This window comes from Embiotoca jacksoni, unplaced genomic scaffold (genome assembly GCF_022577435.1).
Source record: "Embiotoca jacksoni isolate LCO1_2020_lvr unplaced genomic scaffold, fEmbJac1.0.p SCAF_9, whole genome shotgun sequence".
Classification (NCBI taxonomy): Eukaryota; Metazoa; Chordata; class Actinopteri; family Embiotocidae; genus Embiotoca; species Embiotoca jacksoni.
This window is the reverse complement of record NW_027185447.1, coordinates 19155270-19173195: the sequence shown is the minus strand read 5'-3', so window position 1 is coordinate 19173195 and position 17926 is coordinate 19155270. Positions and strand designations below refer to the sequence as shown.

General features: G+C 41.9%; 1 protein-coding gene across 1 annotated transcript; it reads right to left on the bottom strand.

Moving 5' to 3' along the window:
• Nucleotides 1-1946: 1946 nt before the first annotated feature.
• scrt2 (scratch family zinc finger 2) lies at nt 1947-10702 on the bottom strand. The gene is made up of 2 exons (XM_069140903.1): nt 10025-10702; nt 1947-6580 (listed from the first exon to the last, which is right to left on the bottom strand). The coding sequence occupies exons 1-2, from the start codon at nt 10182-10184 to the stop codon at nt 5781-5783; spliced, it is 960 nt and encodes a 319-aa protein (XP_068997004.1). The 5' UTR covers nt 10185-10702; the 3' UTR covers nt 1947-5780.
• Between the last annotated feature and the right edge of the window lie 7224 nt (nt 10703-17926).

Sequence of the window (17926 nt, the reverse complement as noted above, 5' to 3'; positions counted from 1 at the left end):
TTATCTCTGGAAGGTAGCAAATGAATACCGAGCACATAGTTTATCATTGACAAATACTTTGCAGATTATTTACGAGGTAAATTATCTTTAAAATGACAAAAAATAGTGAAAAATGCTCGTTTCTGCGATTCGTTCTGTTCAAAGCTCCCAAAACGTTCGGTTTACCATTAAACATGTAAGAAAACAGCAACTATTTGACTTTTAGAGGCTGGAATCAGACTGATTCATCAGTTACAGGGAAACTGTGCACATACTGTATAGCAGCAGCTCACAGTTATAATTATACATTTCCCATTTAATTGACGGATTAAAAAAAACGTCAGAAAAGGGTGACATTTTGTTTTCGTAAGACGTCTTCAAATGCTTTCTCTCCCCGACCATCAAACAAAACCAACAAAAATGTAAATTTTTCAAGGTGCAACCAAAACAATTATTCCATTGTCAAAATTTGTGTTGCTCGATTCATTGATTAAATCAATTAAAATAGATTTAAAACACAGTTTTCCTGTAATCCGATCGATGTAACATTTCCTTCTCAAGTGTTTGAAGTTTAATTGGTGTATCTGCTGCTCTAGATTTGTGCGGTAACCTTATGGTAACCCCTAACCCTGTCAGAAGGCAGAAATATTTTCTCTCAGAAAATGAGGGTCAACACCTTTGAAGTGCGAGTGAAGCTCTCCGAGTTTTGCAGGTTGTTTTTAATAATTTACCTGATGTGCTCTGAGTGTGAGTGGCGGTGGGAGGCGCTGGCGGTGCCGTGGTGAAGCGTTGCAGGGATATGTATGCAGGGCCACGGTCGCCCTACCTGCCTCCCTCCCGGTGCTGATCGCTCACAGCGGCTGTTGTTACACACACAGCACACCCACGGGTGATGTAATTGGATTCCACGGGTCCCCATTTTACAGTCCATTGCCATGTAATGAAATCAGTTATTTACTTTCATCATAAAATCTGATAAGGGACAACATCTGCCGGGGTAAAGTTTGAGTGAGCACTTCACATGAATGCTGATATGCAGTCTGCAACATGCTGATCTGCAGCACTATTTCTGTTTGGAGCTCGAATCAACACTTGGTTGTAAAGTTTGCCGTTTTTCACTCAGCGTGCGAAAGCGACAGTTTATTTTGTTGCGTTTAACTTTAAGCAGCGTAGAAACAACGGCCAGGTCAATCACAGCTTCTCCACGTTGAGGAGAGGAGCGTACAGCAAAGTGTCTTGTTTCTGAGTCCCTGCTCTGCTGTGTCTGCTCTGCCTGCTGTCTCATTATACTGCCGCTGTGCTGCTGGAGGACACTGAAGGACACAAGCGATTGAATTCAAGTGTTGTATATTCCCTGGAAACCAATCAAGAAAAGCCCCAGAATAATAATCCCTGTCCGCTGTCATGATTCATTTTTATTTTGTTCCATATTTTTCTCTGGCTTTTGAGTCACTCAGGAAGAGTAGTTCCAGCATAAAATCAATGTTCCATTAAAATTTAATGACCAGGAAGGGCTTAATAGTGGTGGAACAGATGCCTCTGCTTTTGATAACGCCGACATCTCAGGAACTCTTATTCAAAGCTACGTTGGTGTTGTCAGGTCCTCTGACCGTTCCTGTTCTTAGCTACGGTGAAAAACAAAGGATTTCTGCGGCTCAGAGTGGTGAAATTAAAAGTTAGTAAAAATGACAGTAAAGCTTGTAAAATCCCTCAAACATTGACAGAGGAGGCTACAGCTGATAGCACATTATCACCAGCTACTCAGTGTGTTAATGTTGACTAAGGGCTACTCCGAACAGATACCAGACTCACCATTTTATAAGTGTGTTTCATATTGCACAGATACATATTCTGAAGAAAATACAGGAAATCGTGTGTGGACGGATTTTCTTTGTGATGAAATAAAAATTATTCTTTTAAAATGTGATTACTTTAAAAAGAAATAAGAGTGGACTTGCAGGTTCCTTGTGCTATTGTTTTTATTAACGTTATCATTGCTATTGTTGTCATCATTATTAATTGTAGCAGAACAAGATAAATCAAAACACCCCTCAGCAATCATGGCTTAAGTTTCTTCATACTCAGGTGGAACAGAGAGAGAAAGAGAGAAAGAGAAAGAGAGAAAGAGAAGAGAGAATGAGAAAGAAAGTGGAAAATCTTAATCAGTTTTTTTTTTTTCTTTGAGGACCATATGGAAGGTTTCAAGCAGCCAACCATATGTTGAAGGCTTTTGTCATGGAAATCATACTTTTTGGCACTTTTTCATTGCGCAGCCAAGCCGGGCACATAAATAAAAGAAAACAAGAACAGAAAAAAAAAATCATATAGAACATGATCAAATCTTTGAGAATACACAGAGTTTGAAGTTTTCGTTTGTAACTTACAACAGATAGCTTTTTAATCAAGACACTCCCTGATTCACATGGCCACCCAGACTGCAGTTGGTACCTGTATTTGTCTTTTCTTTTTAATTAAAAAAAAGACAACATGAATAGAAAAAGAGCAATTAAATGTCTACATGCATTGTCATATTATTGCTGTGATATATTTACAAATATATTTACAAAATTATCAAAGAGGAACAATGTTTCCCTACGTCTAAATTCAGTAGTTTGGAATCAAATTGTGCCTCCCTCTCTGTAATTAGTATTTTCTCTGAGGACGATGTATAATACTGCCAGTTTTAGATACAGGCCTACAGGTACAGCACATTTCCAATTGATGTTTTTAATGATCGCAGTGCTTTTATCTGCCTCATTAAAACGCAGTCCTCAGGTTTTGGAGATACATTATTGCGACTCCCTCAGTAAAATAATAAAAAAAAATACATATAAAAGAATCTGTTGGAAGTAGTGAATTCTGCATTAGTTCAATAATACAGCGACGTGCCAAACTGTGTGTTCTGCAAGTTAATCAGGAGACAGGTGGTTTAGATGCTCTCATGCAGTGATTCAGCTGTAGCACTTAGGCGACCATTGACAGGATGATGGTGAAGCAGGGAGGAGAGGAGGGACGAACGGAGCTGAAGCTCCCCTCTACTCTCTTTTCTCCTCGGTCTTGTGTTTTTTTTTTGTTTTTTAGGGCGAGCTCAGCATTACTGCGATCGTGTCATCCATTTGGAATATGCAAATAGCTGACAGTGCATTTGCCTGCTGGTGCTTGACCTTCCCCTTGGAGGTCGCTCACCGACTCAATTACGCTCCCTATCTGCAGTCTGTCTGCAAACACCTGTTATCCTCCCACACTCCGCCACCCTCCGCCAATCCCACTTCAGCACATCTCATCCTCGCAGCGTCTGTTTAGAGGCAGTTGGGACAGGATGAGGACGGCTGGTGGGGAGGGGGAGGGAGGCGGCACGAATGATGTGGGAGTTGGAAGTGCATGACAGCGCGACTTTTTATGACAACAATCTTGAAAACTTTCTCCATCATAGCAGTTTACGTCAAGATCATTTCCATTTAGTGCTGGTTGAGACGTACTTGCAGCCATCCGTATGTTATCTCAGAGGGATTCTTGCCTTTGACACCTCAGAGAGTTGTTTTAAACTGCACCGACACATCTGGGAGCAGTTGTGAATTTAACTAAATGCTTTATTATGTCAGTGACCTAAATGAGAATTAGCATAATCCTGTTGTGTAATAGCCTTCTAGCAATTCAGTCAAATCATACCTGCGCCTCAGCTGCCAGAAGATATTTTCTTACCTGGTTGCTCTGTAAAACAAAAAAATTAAGGACTGACGGCCTTTTCCAGCTGAATTCACTCTAGTAGCAGTTTTCTGTATAAAGGACTGAGTGCTGCTCATAGTAACTTCATCTCCATCATTATTGCTTTGGTGTAACTAGATTACACCTACATCATTCGACTCTCTCGTATTACATTTTGAGGGTGACTTCTACATCCACATCAACGTCGGCCATTTCTGAGAATTACTTATTGCCTGAGATTTAAAGACTAAACGGGCCAAAAATCTCCAGTCGTGAGGAGGCAAGATCAAGAGTGTTTTAGTGTTTTGTTTTCATTGTTTCTTTTTATTGCCCTAAGTCGACTGAAAACAGGACAGCTGTGATTGTTATACATGTCAATCGCTGTGTCAGTAACGTTATTGCCACGGAAAAAAAACCCAAAAAATAATTCTGCATTCATTCGTTTGAAGTCTTCTAGCATCGGTACTGTACATTGTTCCTCTTTAAAAAACTAAGTCCCACGGACTCTCTACAGTTTTCATGCATATAAACATTTTTCTTTGAAGATCAGCAGCATCTTACAAGGTCAATGGATGTTCATTTTTTAAATTATAAACAATAAATAAATACATGATAAATTAGCAAGTCTTCAATAAATACACAAAATAAGGTAAATAAATAAATAAATAGATAAATAGGTAGATAAATAAAGTATTTACATGATAAATAGATGGTATGCATCTAAATCGTGGGCGGAACTTTTAGCGACATATAAAACAGACAAACAGAATAATTTGACTGTCACTTTGTAACTGAGGGTGTGTGAGTCCAGACCTTCACTCTGAGGTAAAACTGGCGGAGGGGGAGCACCTCAAACACGGGGTGAAGATTGCTCGTTAAGACTGGACGATGCACCATAAAGGCAGCAGAGTTTATACAAGCCACCATGGCGGAGGAAGAACAACGAGAGTTTTCATTGCTATAGACGAGTCAACCACACGTGGCACTTATAACGATAGATCATTTGGTCTGGCTCTCAAATGTTTTTGTCCAAGTCTGTACATCAGGGTGAGACTATGAATTTGATCAGACGGAGTGTGTGACAACCTGTTCAACAGGCCAACATTTTAAAATATCTGCTCTGGCAGAATAGAATTGGATGACCTATGTGATCTTGTACAGCTTATTCAGATGAGCTTTTTTTGTTGTTGTTGTTTTGAATACCCACAGTTACAAAGATGCTTTTGATCAACAAGGGATAATAACCACAAAAAAATAAATTTAGAAAAATCAAATAGAAAAATAACATCCGTTAAATTGAAACATTGGTGTGGAAAAAGGGGGGTTTCTTTTTACCTTTTAAAATGATCTCCCTTTTTTGCAAATACTGTCATAGTTCACATTTTCATAAAAAGTTCATGTTGGCAGTTGCAAAAGAATTCAATTCTTAGCAAATAAAAAGCAGCATAAAAATACAAGAGGTCATTTTGTCTCTAAAAAACAAAAGAACACTGTTAGTCCTTTTTTATGTTTTTTTTCTCATTTTCTCATTACTATTTCCTATAAAATATCAGGAATCTAAATATTATTACTATTGATATCAATATCATTATAGTCATTGATAAAAATTCACATGCCAGGCCTCATATATAATTGTGTTTGTGTACACGTGCGTACATGTGTGTGTGTGTGCGCGCGCGCGCGTGTGTGCGCATGTGTGTGTGCGCGTGTGTGTGTGTGTGTGTGTGTGTGTGTGTGTGTGTGTGTGTGTAGGTGCAAGTGCACGCATGTCTGTGTGTTTGTATGTGTGTGTTTCCATGTTCCCACATCCGTGCGAGCACATGTTGCTGAACTGTGTACAACTATCATCTACAGTCTCTATTTGGGGGGAAGGTTGTTTGATTGTATGTTTCTGTGGACGATTAGCTACTGTGCAGGGAAAAAATCCAGCATCTTTTGAAATTGTCTTTGCCATAATTATTAGAGTTTCTTCACGTAATCTCAGTGAAAATATTGCTTTCTAAAAAAAGGGAAGAAAAAAGGCATGGAGGGCAGAGTGAACAGGGTTATTGGTTTGTGAACCTGCAACAGGGGTTCAAAATTTCGCTTCTTCGTGGTTAGTTTTCTGATCCAGAGTCGTCTTCGTCTGCAGAGCCCTTGAAGCAAGCTGACTCATAGTGCTTGTTCAGGTAGGACTTGAGAGCGAAGGTCTTATTGCAGCGCTTGCATCTGTAGTGCTTGAAGGCAGAGTGTGTTTGCATGTGGGCGCGGAGGTTTGAACGGTCAGCAAAGGCTTTGCCACAATGGGCGCAGGCAAAGGGCTTCTCCCCCGTGTGTGAGCGCATGTGACCTTGAAGCAGCCACGGCCGACTGAAGGCCTTGCTGCACACGTCGCACTTGTGCTTGAGGTCGTGGGTGAGGATGTGCATGGCCAACGCTGGCATGGACACGTACACTTTATTGCAGGTGGGACACTTGCGGGCCATCTTGCTGTCCAGGCTGCGGTGCGTCTGCTTGTGTCTGCTGAGGTTGGAGGAGGTGGCGTACGTCTTGCCGCACTCGTTGCAGGTGTGGCGCGCCGTGCCGGATCCCTTCTCCTGAGCCCCAGCGTTGGCGCTGCTGCTTCTTGAGCTTCCTCCACGACTCTCCCCGTCTCCCTTCCGCCTCGAGCGCCCGTCAGAGATGAAGAAGGCATCCATGGTGTAACCCTCGGCCAGGGCCTCCGATTCACCAGTGTAGAAGCCGCTGGCTGTCATGCCAGACTGGGGGCTGTCGGGGTGCTTCAGGTCGGGGTCACAGTACTCCTCTCCGCTGCTCACCTGGGTGTACAGGGGCTCCGACACTGGCGAAGCCAGCTTGTGCTCCATCTTCTTCTCCCCCTGGTATACAGATGGCGTGATGTAATCCTGGATGTATCCTGAGTAAGAGACACATGCACACAGTTGGCCAGGGGTTGTGATGGATAAGGACACAGTGACATGCTGGTGATTACATGATTATGATGTTGGATGATTGCCCTCTGTAAAATGGTGAAAGAGTGAGTGGCAGCACAGAACTAATTGCATTTTTTCCAGAACACACAGGTTGTGTACGCAATAGTTCGGTGATGCAGGGAAACATGACGTGCTCAGCTGCGTTCAGGCAGATTGCAATTGTACAATAAGGATGAGTGCTGGATAAATAGCTCATCAAACAAGTCTCCTGTGCAGGAATAAGCAGACTCATTGATTATACCTTCTCTCTCTGGGAGTGCTAGCACTACAAGTCACACAGAATCACGTTTCAACTCTAAACCCGAACAAAAACCTTATTTCTCCTGAATTGTTGGAGTTTTTACAAAACATTTTGGACAGGTTTTTTATTTTCAAGCGCGTTTTTTGCTTCAAACAAATACAGGTTTCGGTTTTGGATCAGATTACATAGCTGCTTACATCCTGCTGGATTTTGGATTTGTCTTCAAGCAGGTATAAACATGATGCAGCAAAGCACAAAGCATCACAAGTGATTTAAATGTCCCCAACTGTACAGAGCATGATTTCAGAAAGATATATTTTTGTTGGCATCATTCACATCTTTCCCTCTGAAGCAGCTCGATGCCAGAGGAGCTAAAAGGCTTGCTGGCAGCTAAATGCATCCAAACAGTACTCGATATATTCTTCAGTCTCTGGAGCTGAGTACATAATAAATGCATTTTACCTCCGGCGTTGAAATTCTATAGGTTAAACATATTAGTGGGAACGTAAAATGTGGTGAAATTCCTACCTTGAGACAAGTAGTGCATAACTGCAGAAAAAAAGCCATTCCTAAGCACTGTGTGCAGCAAGCAGTGGAAATTAGGTATTGACTGCTTTTTAATGAAATTCAAAGTTTTGAACTGATCAATAGGCTATCATCTGTAAAATAGTGCAGCTGTTAGAACATTGGTGTGCAGGAGAAGATAGAAATAAAGCGACGAAACAGATCAAGTATCTGCGACACAATAATAGTTTATTGAGCCCCGTGTGCTCGAGGACCGATAATGGGAGACATGGAATCGTGCACATTGTTTGTGAAGAGGGTCACCTGTCTGCAGCAGCAAGCACACTGGAGTGCCTTCGAGAAACAAGCCATTAAGAAATCAGTTGAAGTGCTCTCTTACTACGGTGTCTCCATTCCCAAGGGTTTCAGTTCACACAGCCACTTTGTCAAAGACATGACCATGACACCCGGGGACAGGGAAACACCAGGCCTGTGCACGCATTATTATGCTGCACTGCATGGCGTCACTGTTTTAAACTACACAGATGGTGTTTGTCAGAGTGAGAGAGGAACACCTTCCAAAAACAAAACAGTAAAAAAAAAAAAAAAAAAAAAAGACTATATTTTTTCTGAATCTTAAAAAATATCAATAGATTCTTACTATTACAATTAATTGTACAAATCCTGCAAGTTTAATAGTTATTAGCAGCTAATAACACCTGTTTTACAGCCCCTCTGTAAACTGTCATGAATGCAGCTCAAGGGCTTTTGCACCTCGTACGTGGCCTTCATTTTGCAGAGATTTCTATCAACAAAACATAGTGTGCAGTATCAGTGTAAGCAGAGTTGTTTACTATGTTCAGTTACCCAAGGTCAGACACGGAGCTCATCATTTAGGGCTCGCACTGTATCAGCCTTTGCAGCTCATAGACTCATTTCTGTAATGCAAAGCAAGCATGTAATTAATGGACCCTCTCAGCCACCCCTCTTTGTTGTTCGACAGACACTCAAGTCAAATGTCTCCACAAAGGGGGGGAAAGAAAATCTCCTGGCACGGCAGAAGTGCTGATGTTAGGTATTTCAGCCACGCGGAGCATTCTTGTATTTTACCTTCTTTTTTGGGGGGGGGACTCGGCATGAAAAGGACGTTTCTTTTGTTCAAATTAAACGCTTTTTGTCGACATCAGTGTCGTGCCTGATTGTTCTTTTCTTCCTTTTAATATAACGCTTATTTTTCACGGTGTCGAACAATAGATCCAAGAACAAAAGAGAGTGACAAAAATTATACAAATAGATTCTTAAATAATAAAGTAAAATCCTGCAGCAGGAAAACTAAGTGACTTGTAGTTCAATCTACTAGATGTACTTGATAAATACATAGAATGTTTTTAGTTTTCTTTATTGCCTTAATTCTTCAGTCTCAAACCAGTTAGTTATTTTTAGTTTTGCAAACCACTTGAATCTCTTTTGCCACAAATAACATTTTTATGAAATCCATTCAACCTCTAAAATTTCACCTTGTTATTGACACGGTTGAATAACAGGTGGGTATTATCACAGAGTCGAGCTGTGGACTGTGAAGCCTCCCTCACTGTGAAAACATCTTAAGAAATCACAACAAAGACTCACATATGGCCCTCTAAACGGGGCCGCAAAATGGAAGCGACGAGCTTAACGCAGACTGCGAAAGTGAAGGTCGCCTCTCAGCTCTGACTGGAGCTTAGTGTCGGCCGGTCAGTGTGTTGACCACAGTGCAGCTATGTGCCTTTCTTCATGTTTACTGTACAACCTCTGTCACGTGACCAGCCTCAATTGCTGCCCACAGCATTTTTGTCTCCTTTTTCTCCTTCGTTTCGCAATCCCTCCAGCCCGGCTTCCCACCTCCCTCCTGTCTCTACTGTACGGTGTGCTGATGTCTCTTGTGGCGGCGATAGGCCTGCATGGCTGAAACTCTAACCCCTGCTAGTTTTCAAATGCCCGGAAGGAAGAGAAAGATGTAGTGGAGTGATGGGGGTGGGGAGATTGTGCGAGCTCCATTTGGATGGGAAGAGGGGGGCAAGGGAGGATCGGACCGTGATGGGAACTCAAGGACAATAACAGCTAAGGACAAATGTATCATCCGATACTCATCTCTCATATTCATGAATTTTTTAGTCCACATGATGACCAGATATCGTCAGCCTATGTGTGTTCAGCCACCGAGGGGTTGGTGCAGTCATACAAATACGTAACTGGAGCTTCTCCTGATTAGACACACGTTTTGTTCCCTATTTACATAAACTAATCCGTGGCTGTGACCTGAATTGTGTCTGTCCTTCGCTAGAGTCAAAAAACAAAAGTCTGGGCGCACAGTGATGGGGGTGGGGTGCCTCTGGAGAGGATTATTTAGGATATTGGTGCAAAAATCAGCTGGCTGCATGTTACATCTCTCATTAATTTACACATCACAAGCATGTTATTGGCTGACTCAAAGGAAAATCTCTCTCCCGACCAAAAAAACAAAAGAGGTTACCATCTGTGCTAAGTGTGGAAATGTCAGGCATGCTGAAATCAGCACCGGAGCTGTTTGCAGGCAGCACATCTTTTAACTAGAGCGGCTCAGACTGGAGGCATGTTAACTCACCATTCTCGCTGAGACGAACCCCAAGGCTGGTCACCGAGTCTGTGATGGAGCGTGCAAAAGTGAACGAGTCGTCCAGGTGGTGATGATGATTGGAGGTGGCCACATTGGACGAAGAGAAATCATCAAGCTTGATCTTCTTCACCAAAAATGAGCGGGGCATGTTTCAATGGATAAAAACACAGAGCTGAGAAAAACGCATGAGCGAAAATAAAAGACCCTCTGAGGAAGCACACAAGCGGAGCTGGCTTGACGGTAATCCTTGTGGTTAATGTGAAGACAACGGCCAAAAACATAGGATAAGAAAGAAAATGGAAACCAGTGGAGAACAAGGCTGACGGCAATGCTGTGTGATACTCTCTGGCTCCCCCAGCTTCCCCCAGAAAAATAAAAAAATAAAAAATAAAAGCGATCCTGTTCAGCACTGGATAGCTCCTGTGATGCAGCAGGCTTAAGGGACCAGTGAGGAAGAGAAGAGATGGAGACAGACAGAGAGAGGAGGGAGAGAGAGAGACTGTCAGACTAGCTGAGATCAGCAATCACGCCAGCCTTTATATGGGGCACAGGCAGTGGAAGATCAGGTGGTGCTGCGAAATGGAGCTGCTTAGCTTTAATCCATCAAATGTCCCCGGGGACACACATCAAATTACTACTGAACCGTCTGTGCATTCGCACACAGACAGAGGAGAAAGAACACAGCCAGACCCCCACTGCCCCCCACTGCTGCTCTCCTCCCTCCCTCCCCCTCCCCTCCCCTCCCTCTTTCACCCCGCTTATGCTCCATGCTCGGAGGAGGAGTAAAAGAGGAGGGCAGACAATGGAGATGTGGATGAGAGCACACTCAGTGTCCTGTCCCCCATTGTTTTCAGATGAAGTGGCACAGTTTATGTTTGTCTTGTACAGGCGCTGCCTCCCTCATGTCATCTCTGTTACCTCGAACAGCTTCAGATCTTTTCCGTTCCTTCAACACACTGCACTGTATACTCACATGCTGCGAGCACACATACAGTACAGTAGAGAGGTTATCGGAGCGTCTGGGAGTGCTGGACCTCTTTTTTTTTTTCTTTTCTTTTTTCAAACAAAAAAAACCTGCACTGGATTCCAGCACTGCTGATGAGCCGGCTACAGGGAAGTACCAGTGCTGCACGGCTCAGCTTGTCTCTCTCCCTCCCCATTACTCCTGCACAGATGTGTGTCCTGCCATGCGTGGCAGTGAATTATCTGATTAATTAATTACATCTTTTTTGATTAGGGTGAAATCTAGAATTAGATCCGCGCTCACTAAATTGGCCACATATCTCTGAGTTGGTTTGTGTTTGTGTGGAATTCATTAGCTCACTCTGGTGATTTTTATGCTGCATTATGCTCTTTATTTTTCATTAGAGCTTCCATCACACTGAAATATTTACACCGAAAAATAAAGATGTCACACACAGACACACAGCTTTAAAAAGCAACTGAAGTGTGAAACAGAAGCGATGCACCTGTTTGATTCACTATCAACAGGAAGCACTTGCTTCACATCACTTGTTTGATTAATTAACATTCTAGTACATTAACACAACACAGTTAACACCTTTTTCAGGAAAACTGATGCTTTTTATTTCTGTTATGTTATACGTAACATCAACAGAGCAAAGTAGAGCAGGTCTACAGTACGTGTCTGTTCTGTTTCTGTGGCTGCGTGTGTTTGAGCTGGTAAAGTCAGAAGGAGGAAAAAAAATATCCATTCTAGGCTTTATTTTATAATGAATAATCATTTTAGTTTCATGCAGCAATGCTTACAGCTAGTTTGTCAAATGTTTCTTTGATGGATTGTTTTGATAATAAGATGTCAGAAAATATTTAAAATGCCATTTACAGTTTTCCAGAAATCCAACATGATATCTTGAGATTTGTTGTTTAGTGAATCCAACAGATAAAATCTTCAAGATGTTAATTTGCTGCTCAATAAATCAGACAAATATAAATAAATCTTCACATTTTAGAAGCTGTAATGAGAGCGCATATTTGCTTCATAATATATATTAATAATATTATTCCTTAATAAATAATCGGTTGTCTGAATTATATGTGGTTAATTTATTGACGATGAACGTGATTTATCCACTTTTTTTTTTCTTTTTAAACTTCAACACTCTTTACCCTTATATTATATGTAAAATGTAATATTGCTGTTAAAGATGTATTAGACCACTTGTAGATTCTCCTGGTAAAATCACAAGGTCCTTCAACCGTGAGATGAAAGGCTCGTCTTTGCACTGATTTCGTATATTTAGCATTTTCCGTGTCGATCAGGCTCCTAAAAATTGTGCTTGAATGTGGTTAAAGCTGCCGTAGATTTACTCAGACGTCCGGACGTGCCCTCTCACCCGGGTCGCTCTAAATCATCCTCGCCACCACGGTGACCCTGCAGCTCGGACGCGGCAGGTGTCGAGAGGGGACGGTGTTAAATCAGTGCGGTCAGGATTTATCACACATATGTGATTGTACATTACAGGACAAGTTGACGGTGCTGTCGCCGAGCCAAGCTTATAGTGCCCAGGCAAGGACGAGAAAGGTCAGGTGAAGAATCATTGTCTAAAACAATGAGCTGATGGGATTTTTTGTTGTTGTTGTTTTTTGTTTTTTTTGAAATATCTCTTTTCTTTATGAGTCATCTTGTGGAGAAACATTTTACACAATGCAGCCAATTCTGACTCTTTTATCATCTCATTGTCCCCATTGCCTTTTCTTGTTGTGATACATTTGGGCTGTTGCAAAGAACATCATTTGTTCATGGGAGAAATAACTGTGTAGCTGAGTTATTCTTCAGATTTGATTCCACTGAGCAGGGGGGTTAAATGAACAATGAACCTTCCTTGACTCATATTGACCTTTTCCCAGTAGCTCCTCAAACCTGCAGTCCGTCTCTTCCTGAACTGCAGCTCACCTCCGGCAGAAGCTTTCATTATTCTACTCTTTGTACGGTGCAGTGAAGCACAGCCACTTTACAGTACCTCCCTAAAGTATAAACACACGCCGCACTTAGTCTTACAAGCTCAAGGAGGTTTGAGGAAATATTTTGTGATAGTAGGACTGGTCAGAATGCAGTTAAGGCTAAAGATTATTATGCAATTTATTTATGCGAAGATTTTCTTTTGCTATTAAAGATCATCAAATTGTGAAATAAATACCCATCGTGACTTCTTCGAAATCAAGACGACACGTCTTGTTTTATTCAACCAAAAGTCCAAAACCCCAAAATATCTACCTTTAAATACACGACAAAGAAAAGGACTAGATTCATATTTTTCTGTTGATTAACTAACTGCAGCAGCGCTGATTGTGACAACCTGTTCACAGTTGGTTCAAATTTAATCATAAATAAAAACAAGAACAAGAAAATTTATATTTTTATTTTATAGTGTAGATGTTTCAGATGTTATGCAAACACAGCTGGATTTTTTTTCAGCTGTGTTCCACTGCTTTGAAATTGTTTTTTTGGTTTTTTTAAAGTTGCTATGACAGAAGTGAGTAATGCTTCTACTTATTTCTCCGTATCAGCTGATAGCAGTTTAGCTTAATGGAGGAAACCACCTGTAACTGGAAAAAGCATCAACCACCATATTTACAGTTATAGACAACAATTGAAATATTCTGCACTCAGGCTGCTTCCTGCATGGCGTTAATATAATCTGCTAATTAATCACTACACCATTTCATCACACATTCATTTTACTGTTGAATTAAAGAATGAGTGCAACAAGTAAGCCACAGGTTAGAGGTGAATTGTGACGCACAAAAGCAACCCTCTGCGAATGAAGCATCTCTTCACTGGTATCCAGCAGCAGGCAACTTTTTTTTAGACAATTGTTTCCTCCTCCTCTTCCTCCTCCTCCTAATGTCGGAGCTCCGGTCCACTTATGGCCCCAAAGACTCCCACTGACATGTGGTCACTGCCTCCGGACGTTACCATAGTGACTGCCCCCCTCGGGCTGGAGGAATGGTTTTTACTCTGTGGTGCTGGAGCGAGTCGGGGGGGGGGTGGGTGGGCGTCTGGTCAGATGGGGGGAAGGCTGCAATACAATCAGCCTCATTAACATCCTGTATGGCCCTCCAGGGTTGTGGCGATGACCTGGCCGGCCAAATGAATGAAGTCAGTCTAGTTGATTTGTTCCTTTACACCGTTCCACAAGAGACCACACCGAATTACCCCATACACAGATTAGTTCATTAGCTCTTATTCACTGACACGTGAAGTCTGTTTAATCATTTAGCTGCATTCAGCTAAATCAGAAACCTGATTAAAGAATTACTGAACGGAAAATGATGCAGAAAATAATTCACATCCACAAAACCTGAAACCTAAATGTCTCATGCTGCTTATGTAAAGACACTCTGGGCTCGTTGGGCTAGGTGAAGAGAAGCTAAGAGTCCATTAAGCGCAGCCATCTATAATTCACCTCACTCTTGCTTACTGGGTCACTTCAGCGAGGCTTTTTTAAGCTGCCACAGTAGGAGACTGTTGTGCTCTTCAGAAGGACAAGAGCCGGTGATGATTAAAGCGTTTAAAATAGAATATGAATTCATTTTACATGCAACAAGTTATTTATTTCATTAGGAAAACGTAGCAGCCCGTCGTGCATGCATTTGGCACAATAATCCGTTTTGCACAGACACTGATGAGACATGGCTCAGTGAAGAAGGTCATGAAACCTAACATTGCACTGTGGGTTGCTAGTCTAACATGAAGTCTGAATGGACTTTAAATGCCTCCCCAGTCATACTGTATCTAATGCTGTTTGGCAGATAGTTCAGTGTATCACTCATGCCCTATTTGGCTTGTGTCTGCCTGTTGTCCTGTATGCATCTCGGAGCGCGTGTGCATTTGTTGTCCATGGGCAACTGTTCAGTAAATAGGGCAATTAAGTGTGAAAAGCAGAAAGGAGCTAGCATGTTCCTATCTCTTTGGTGGGGGAGATAATTTATGCTAATAACATCTCTACCGCTCAAGCTGCCCAAAAATGATAGCAGACCCTTTTGGCTTCAGAAGAATCTTTTCATCCTCTTGGAGAGAAAAAAAAAAAAAAAAAAAGTGGTTTCTCAACACCTTGCAAATAAGACAGCTGTGTGGCAGTGAATGAATCTCTCTCCCTCTCTCTCTGCCTTTCATCTCCAGATGATAATCTTTTCTCCTTCACTGTCTTGTATGGTGCATGTTTGTTCTTCATTTAGCCTGTGGAATACTTGAAACCTAGTTCCCCCTCTGTCTCCTCCCTGCTCTCTCGTATAGCCTCACACCCTACACACAATCTATCATCATTTTTCCTTCAGAGGAAGTCGCAGCATGTGTGAATGTATTACTGTAAATAGTATCCTATGCATGAGTGATGCTTCTTAATAACACTTAAACTCGAGCTCAGTATGCTGTTCATGTGGCATAAATTCCTCCATCATAGTGAGGGGCGCAGAGGCACTGGGTGGCTGTGGAGAGCAGGGGCCATGCTGGCAGTTCAATAAATAATCCCGGTGAAAGTGGATGCAATAAACCATATGAAATCTCTACCAGCTACCCACTATCATGCTCAGTGAGGAGCTCCATGTGCGCCACTGAGAACAAATGTGTCAGCCTCGTCTGCTTTTTCTGCATCGTTAAAAAGAGAGCCTGATCAGAATGGGGTTTACAGTTCGAATCGTTTGATCTCAAAGGAACAGTCTGGTTACTGTAAAGTAAATATAAATCAGTAATGCATATTCCGTTATGAATTATACTGGGGCACTGGGATATATATATTTTTTTTCCAGTAATGAGTAGTGTCATGGATTACAATTTAAAATCTAGTAATTCGTGTGATGTTTGCCTGGTTGGATTTTTTTTTTTTCTCTCTGTCTTGCTGGGTAGATTGTTTAATGGAAGAGTGTCCAAAGAGGAGACTCCTGCTAACTCCACGCTTGTCTTAAATGTTGTGTCCTCTCAGCTGTCTCGCTAGCGTAAAGCCAGTCCCGCGTAGCCAGACCTATCTCCACTGGCCTGCGCCAGCAGTGGAGAGTAGTCTGGCTGCAGTTATATATCATTCAAAATGCTCTGACTCGTTTGTTTTTCTTAAAACCAATCACAATCATTTTTTGGCAGCAACGATGCCCTTGGAAAAACAACGGGAACTTGTTTTGGTGGAACATTTGCATTTGGGAAGAGCCAAGTAGGTTTTTGTTTCATGAGCTACATGTTTGCCAGAATTTGCCATTTCAGCCTGTCGGTTGCTGCTCGGAGGTTGAGGTTGTTTTTCCTTGATGTGATGGTGAATTTGAAAATGGCCGCACACAGATAGCAGAGGGGGAGGACAAGGTTCACTAAAACCGGTGCACATCTGCTGAGACAAACTAACACGGACCTAATACTCATAAATGGTCTGGTTTGGTTTAGAGTTGGAGGCTGCTTGGTTTTAACTGTTTCAGCATGATGACCCATTAACAATAAAAAAATTTAAAAAAAAAAAACCTCCTCAAGCTAACAAGGCACCTTTGACGTAGTCTGATACGTCACACCCTAAATGAATGACAAAGCAGGTCAATTATTCCGGTGCTGGTTGGATGCTCGCTGTTTCGCCTCTGTTCAAGTCTTTATGCTAAGCTAAGTTGGCTACTAAACTGGACATGTGAGCGGTATTGATATTCTAATTTGAGAAATCACATAACGTAACATATTTCCCAGAAAGTCGAAGCGCTCCTTTAACGAGGAAGACGTTTGCTATGGAAGCCGATTTCTTCTTTGTTCTTCTTTCGTCTCTCAAACGTCTTTTTTTTTTTTTTTTTTTTTCTCTTCAATGGGATGCTGTAATAATTAAATCCACAGCCAAAGACGTTCTACAGAGGCATTCAAGTGTGTTTCTAGTAAAGCACTTTCTATTTCTATTGCTGTAATTAAACCTTAACTATAATAGTAATCGTCACACCTTGCTCTGATTTATCGAGAAATAATTGTTCAGATAATCTTAGTCTAAATTAATTGGGTTAATTAATCACCAACGTGTCCTCGCCCTCCCTCCCTCAAATAAAGGCAGTGTAGGTCTTTTCACATTATGTTCCGTCACGAAGGTCAGAGCAGTGGGTAATAGACTGTCGTTTCCAATTTGTACTTCCACGCAAAGGAAGAGCAAATGCATTAGTGAGATGGTATCTGCCTGTTTAAAATTAGACAACAAATGGACAGATTTGCATGCGTGCAGCAGGGATGGAGCAGCGCAGCAGAAAAGATGACTGTGTTTGTGTGCAGCAGCAACTCTGGGAAACAATTACACACCAGTTAGTACATTTTTCTGTATTTTTTTTTTTTGAAGATTCACTACACCTGTTTGCAGCCGAGGGGATAAACAACGATACCTGACATCTCAGTCCTCTGCGGTTTTTATGAAAAGGAAAATAAAGGAAATCTACAACTAAACAAATTTTCCAGCAAGGCAACACTGAGACAGGCATTTTCCTCTTATGTGTTTTTCCTACCAATGCGTGTCAGGGAGAGAGGTGAGATCAATTTCCACAGGATTAGGCTGCCTGGGGAAAATGATTGCTTTTTCTAATACTTAGTAACAATTTTTCAATTTCCTGTGGTCTTTGTTACTCTCAACATTTTTGCAAATGAGCAAAACAGAGGCAAGCGGCGTTGCTGCTCCGCGAACTTCACCTTGGGACCAAGCATAATTTGCATATATATTGAGAGCATACGTTTTTGGTTTATAATAGTCACCATTCGGGGGTGGGGGCGGGGAACCGGGGGCTGCTGGCAGGCATTCTGTCACCTGTTATGAGGCCCTTGTCCGCGAACATCCCTGGGAGACGAAAGCAGGCGATAATTACGGTGCTGGGACTAAACTGGTGTTGCTCTCTCCCTTCACACATTGTTTTAAATCTGAACAGAGGGGGGGG